This window comes from Colias eurytheme, chromosome 1, assembly GCF_061535395.1.
Source record: "Colias eurytheme isolate Ceu_HAF_F1 chromosome 1, ilColEury1 Martin Lab GWU primary, whole genome shotgun sequence".
Taxonomy (NCBI): Eukaryota; Metazoa; Arthropoda; class Insecta; order Lepidoptera; family Pieridae; genus Colias; species Colias eurytheme.
Window position 1 is genome coordinate 10,453,781 of NC_142980.1, and position 6,856 is coordinate 10,460,636.

The window sequence follows — 6,856 nt, forward strand, 5'->3', positions numbered from 1 at the left end:
TAGCTTTAACCCAAACATCTTTTAATTTTTCTCAAGCCAGAAACCTGCAAATAACAATAAAATCCATACTTAAATACCTTTTTTTTTCTCCTAACCTAAAGCAGTCATTATCAATGAAGTACTTCGTACCTACTCAAGTATCGATAATTGCACAACACTATGGAAGTTATATTTTGCATTTTTTCTAAAAACTAAGCTGATTATGATTTCATTTCAATGATTAAGGTTAGATAAAACATAGATGATTATGAAAATAATGTAAATTAGCTTATTTATAATATAATTAACAAAAAAATTGATCAAAACACTAACCTGTGAAAAGACAAATTCCAATCTTCATCCGATTTCCCAGTACTACGGCTTTTACAGCCGTGAACAACACAAGCCATGTAATCTTTAGTAAATTATCTTTTCAGAAAATAACATAAGAAACTAGAAAACACGTTTTTCACTTCAAAAACAATAATTAAAATCACCATGCGTTAGTGACCAGACTGGTCACTAAAACAAATTTCAATGACTACATTTCATTTCAAACTGTCGAACTGACATATATCTGTCCTCTTTTTTCGCATGACATTTTGCCATAAGCCAAAAAGGCCAAACTAGTGCTTTATTGTTCAATTAATTGTTACTTCTCCAGGCTTGATAATTGCTCCGAGGTTGAGAGTGTTGGCGACTGACGAATGACGATTGACGAATGACGATATAAGATATTCGTTATCCATTGTGATAACCATTTTATCCACATGCACAGTGGAAGTCGAACAGCTGTGGACTGTGGTTGTTATGAAACAGCAACAGTTTAACTGTAAAGTACATTGATACCCAAATTTGAAATACCTAACAAAATAATGGAAATTATAAAAAAACCAGTGTTGGTAAACATGTTTTTTAAATAGGTACCCTAAGAAACATGTTTGTACCAATGCGTCGGTTCGGCTTCTGGTCTAGTCCGTCTAGTTCTCCTTTGTTTATCTGTCAGGTAAAATTTGTTATAGGTACTCATTAACATGGACTTTATCATCAAACAAAATTTATTGTGAAATTGGTTCACTTTGAACTATTACAGTTTAGTAGACCCTCTCAGTTACAGATACCCTTTAAATTACATATAGCAAGAGTTCTGTATTGTAAAGTTAATAAGAAGACCATAAGATTGGTACTGTGGATACATTAAGTAGGTACACTTTTTAGCGTTAGATGATGATACAGTCTTAAATAAACTATTTTAGCTGATAAGCACAGCAGCACTCAGAACTCATTATACTTAAAGTATGAACTAGATTAAAAAATCACCTTTTGCTTTTCATTTGACTCACAAAATACTCAGGTATATAGTCATTTACATAAAACATAGTTTTATTTTCAAGTATTTATGATTAATTGAAAACAATATAGAAGGTTTAATGTACCTTTAAGTGCCAAAGCAAATTCTGTACTTACCAAGCACTTACTTCACCTGCTTTTGTATCAATACTAATTTGTATATAATATGTAAATTATATCTTCATGAACATCACAAATCATAATATATAACAATTGGGTCAATAAAAGAATTATAAATTTTTATTTCTTTATTTAAATATAGAAATATTTATGTGTATTATAATACAAATCACATTTTATAAAAGATGTCCACCTTAAGCATCATTTATTGCAACTTATTGTCTACATTTAGGGCCAGTTTTACAATCCTTGGTTAAAACTTATCTATCCATTAAAATATTATATGATCATATTAAAATGTTACCTGTAAAATATCAAAAGAAAGGCACTGAACACATTTTTAAAATGTTAGTTTAGTACGCTATTCTAAATAAGTTTTAATCAAGGTTTCAAAAATCAGGCCGAAGTCTTGTTACTAATGAGTGAGCCTCTGTTGCTTAATTATATAGAAAACATAAATATTATTATTATTAAATTACAAGCCTCCTCGGCAAACATTTTTCTGCCCCTACCTCTTTAAGGTGGTACATTTTACTATACAGATATCTTTTCAAAAATTGAGCAAACTTATTATTTTTACATCTAATCATTTCATGAAATCAATTCGTAGGATATGTAAAAAAAATATCTTATACTATTTAGTATTTACCACAATAAATTAAGAGATCTAGTTCGTTTAACAAAAAATGGACAGAAAATAGACTACTACTTAGCTCAATGTACATCATTTCATTTTATATTATAATTATTTGTTTTTCTTGTATTGCTTCCCTGGCTTGTTGAACTGGCATTCTTCTGTACCAAAATCCTACCCTGTAAAGAGGACAAAATAACAAATAAGTACACATTGCAACATATTTGATCTGTTGTCAATCTTGTCTGTAGACTGTAGTCTTTTTTGTGATCTTGAAATATTTCACCATATAACAATTTCAACTCAAAATATTTATTTATTCAATTAAACACCTTCTAGAAGCACATTGAAATAGCCATGACATAGTATTACGCTTTCTCAACAAATTAGCATTCACATGTGGAACACTATTATTCCTGAAGGATATTGGCTTTATTTATATGATCAATAATGCACTTACCGAGGCATGATGTTGTTAAATTGAAAGTAGATCATAATTGCAATTAATTGAATGCAGTTCACAAAGACCAGAGGGATGATTGAAATTGTCAGGAGGCCAGGAGACTGAAAAATAATATTTGAATGATTATTGTATTGTTGCATGTTTTTATTTATATACTTAGTATGTATTATATAGTATGACATTGAATTGAATATTGATTTACTAGAATTATAACATTGCAATAACCTGACACATTCAAACATTTTTGTATAGAGTTCAGCTTCTTTATCATGTTTCATTATATAAAATCTAATTTTCTGCAAAAATAAGAATAAGTTTAAAATTCTTCATGATATTTGGTACTTTTATTGCAGAGGTTTCTTTCAATTGCACATCTTGACTATGATGTCTGTGTTTCTTTTGATTAACAATAACTTAATTGTTTTGTATTTTAAGAATGTTTAATTACCTGTACATCACATTCCTTCTCCCAATTGACAGTAAGTATGTTTTCATACAATTTCTTAAATCTTTTAACCGGACATAGTTTGTCACAATGTGGGAGATTTAATATTATTGGTTCTACAATTTCACTACTGTTTCTATATGAAACACGAATAAACTGTTCCATAGATGAGTTATCTAAAAAAAACAACACAAAATATTATGTACACAATCAGTATCAATGTTTTGAATGTCAATACAAAGCAAGCAATATCATATAAATACAGTGAGATAACATTAAAAATGTATACATATAACATGATTTGGAAAAAAAATATTATTAAAGAATAAGTGCAGATAGATTCAGGCGCTGAGTATAGTTATGTACTTATGTATATAATGGATAGTAATGTACATTTTAATTATATACAAAAGTGTTAAATGTCCTCTGTCTATCTCATAAGCTATAGAAATTCAGAAAATTTAAAAAGTATTTTTTCAAATACAGTAAAAGTTCCTTATTCGCGGGTAATAGGTTCCGTAAATGTGCCGCGAATAGAGAAACCGTGAATAAGGAATGGTAATTTGTATGGGGTTATAGGGAATACGTTCTTAGGTGACGAAATAAAAAGCAAATACATAAAGAAACCAGTTTAATTTAAGTTTTTGACCAAACATATTGATTAATTACCATTTAATTAGGTATTATCTTCAGGTTTAGGCAATGGCTTGTCACTTTTTACTCGTTTTTCATTTTTTTTTGTCGACATTATAAATTCGTAGTTGTAGTTCAAGCGTTAACTAAGGATAACGAATGGTTTTTATTTAGGTAAATACATATATGTATGTACCGATGTACCGATTCGATCCGCGAATAAAGAATTTTAGGCCGCGAATACAGGATTTAGGTCGCATTTTTTCCATCCGCGAATAGTGAAACCGCGAATGAAGGAAGCGCGAATAAGGAACTTTTACTGTACTGCAACAACATAGACTTCTGCCTTTTTAGTTTTTACATTACTGAATAGAATTGATTTGAGAATTCATTCACTACCTTGCAGTACCGACTAGGTTACAAAACACAAATTAAGTATATATTATTACAATAAAACAAAACTCACCCTGAACAAGTTCAAAAAATATGGTTGAAGTATATTCCGGGCAATTTCCGTCAAATACACCAAGACCATTCAAAACATTGCCAATTGTAAAATCATGGCCACTGTATATGGAGAATTTTAAATGATTGGGCGCATTGGCAATAGCAGCTTGCATATTTTTCAATATTTGTTGTAGTAACGGCCCAATCATAAGACGCGTCATTAAGGATGTACCAGTAGCTATCGAAAACCTATAAAAATATATAGTGGCATTAGTTTAAATCAAAAATATAATTCACTATACTCCGTCTTATCATTTAAGAAAATGCATATTACCCATAACAAGCTGGTTCCCTCAATTTGTGAGGGTAAACAGTTTTAGTCCATTTTGGCAATGTAAAGTTGTACAAACTTTCTATTCTTAACACACTATAAATGGATGAGATATCTTCATAGGTTTTTACTTTCCTTCCTGTGTAGGCAGTTAGGTAGCTAAAAAAATATAATAACTTATAGCGTATGATATTATTCTTGCAGTCTATCCCAGAAACATGTGTTTGATTCATGTATTACTTAAATTGAAATGCAAATAGATATTATATCAAAGTATATGAAAATAACTCACTCCATAAGGCTTTGATATTTGCTCAGCCGATCTTTAAATGCTTTAGAATTGTAGTATTTATTTTTTTCCTTAATATAAGGATCGCAGTGTCTTTTCATTGCCAATAATTCATCTTCATGTTCTGGTGTTGTGTGTACAGGTATTGGCTGCCACATCAAGTTATCATTCCACATTGATTTATTTGTAGGTGGGTACAGACCTGCAATCCAGCAAGTGTATATGAATTTTCAATAAAATTTTTCCATATTTAATTAATGCTTTTAATGAATATTCTCTTACCAGCCAGATTTGCTTGGGCAGACATCAGAGTACGATCAACATCTGTGGATCTTACATACACCTCAGTTGGATCAAAATCCTCAGATATTAAATTCTGGAACAATCAATTTCATTTTAGAGAAATATAGTTAAGATATACTTAAGCCTATTCAGATAAAAGACTACACAATTCTGAATAAAATAAAATCCTCAAATTACTAAAGAAAAATATTATATGTATTGCAAATGCCATTGGCAGTATTACAACATTTGACACCTAAGATTAAGATGCTTACGGCCATAGTGTTGGTGGACTATCTAATGGTCATTACTCTTACAGATGTAAATTAAAACTATGGAATAAATCCTTTAATTTAAATGACCATTTTAAGTACCATGTTTTTGAGTTTTCTCAAAGAGAAATCCTATGATAAACAAAGGTTTAAAAAATACCATGATAGACAAACAAACAACATGTAACAAATTAAATTGTATATTTATTTCTTTGTTCATTACCTGAACCATTAATCACATTATAATGATGTAGTTAGGTAGTTTTATTTAATGCCAATAGTAATAATAATTATGTTAAGATTTAAAATAATCTCAAGTTATCTAAGTATTTTTTATAACATTATCATCATATTTAGAAACTATACTGTTGTTTTATTTGATAACTTATTATGTTAAATAATACAAGAACCAGCTATATGTCCTCATTTTTTAAACTACGTATTAAAGTAATAGTGAATTAAAATGATTTTACATTGTTTTTTAACCAGTTTATGAATTAAAAATGAAACTTACCGCATAACGGTGTCGGAGCCATTTTCCTAATGCATAGTGTTGTTTTTTACCTATATTGGTAAGTTCTCCGAATTTTACAGGCCAAAAAGATTGATTACGCCAGGGATCTGTTGGGTAGGTATCAACAGGCGTCCTATCACCATGTCTAAATATAATTGCAGCATACTGCACCGTATTGTCGCCAAAAGAAGACACAAGAAAAACGGTAAACAATGCAAATATTTTTATCATTTTAACGTAAGTACTGTTACTATTTAGACTTAGTAGTTACTATAATTTATATAATCTGATAAGTCTCCATTAGAAACGAGATAATAAAGATATGCAACAGTTAATAACTGATGATATTAGTCTTTAGAAGGAAGATTATATGAAAGAAGTATGAAAGTATCAAAATTCAAATGCAGTATTTTGCAAGTATTTTGTTTCAACTGATGACAAAACTAAAATAAATGACAAATCATATAGGTAGAGTGCCACAAACTTAGCTGACCCGGTGGCAAATACTGGAACTACGTGCCGCCATTTTGAAATGTCACATTTTCACAGACTTTTCTACGGAATATTTTGTTTATATAAAAGAAAGCGACATCAGTGACACTGTCACCGGGTCAGATAAGTTTGTGGCACTACTACTCTCCTCGATAGAGTGACAACTGACAGTTCAGTAAAAGATGCCAGTTTTCAATATCGGTTATATTTTATTTAGTAAATGGCAATGATTTTAACATGCAATTATTCTTTAAAAAGTCTCGTAAAAAGTTCTTAAATATTATATATGATTTTCCACAGAACAGTAAAAACAAATAGAAGTGTGATGTGGGCGTGGCCCACGTGTCACAAGTAAGGTAAGATCACCTAACTTGCTCTCAGTTGTGCGCAGAAAAATATTCGAGTCGGTTGTCAGCTGTCAAACCTTTTTTCCATATTTATTCATTAATTAGGACGTGTTGTTCAGTATTAGAGTGCAAAAATGATAGCAGACGAAATAATATCAGCAATGGAGGCATTTCATACCATCGGTAAGTCTTATTTTTATTTATTTTACATATATTTTATGTTATAACTTCGCTTGTCGTAATTTGTCAAAATTGTAC

At 30.0% G+C, this 6,856-nt stretch overlaps 1 protein-coding gene across 1 annotated transcript; it reads right to left on the minus strand.

The window, feature by feature from the left end:
- Window positions 1–1,559: 1,559 nt before the first annotated feature.
- On the minus strand, window positions 1,560–6,130 carry LOC149911202 (prostatic acid phosphatase-like). The gene is made up of 8 exons (XM_090104104.1): window positions 5,760–6,130; window positions 4,974–5,067; window positions 4,695–4,893; window positions 4,406–4,561; window positions 4,091–4,320; window positions 2,995–3,167; window positions 2,544–2,647; window positions 1,560–2,262 (listed from the first exon to the last, which is right to left on the minus strand). The coding sequence occupies exons 1-8, from the start codon at window positions 5,988–5,990 to the stop codon at window positions 2,184–2,186; spliced, it is 1,266 nt and encodes a 421-aa protein (XP_089960230.1). The 5' UTR covers window positions 5,991–6,130; the 3' UTR covers window positions 1,560–2,183.
- Between the last annotated feature and the right edge of the window lie 726 nt (window positions 6,131–6,856).

Bases quoted from the DNA above. Each gene is read 5' to 3' on its own strand.
- LOC149911202 (XM_090104104.1), bottom strand. From the start codon at position 5,990: ATGATAAAAATATTTGCATTGTTTACCGTTTTTCTTGTGTCTTCTTTT. The intron at 5,068-5,759 runs GTAAGTTTCATT...TGATTGTTCCAG, and splicing joins GGCTCCGACACCGTTATGCG to AATTTAATATCTGAGGATTT. The intron at 4,894-4,973 runs GTAAGAGAATAT...GCTGGATTGCAG, and splicing joins TGCCCAAGCAAATCTGGCTG to GTCTGTACCCACCTACAAAT.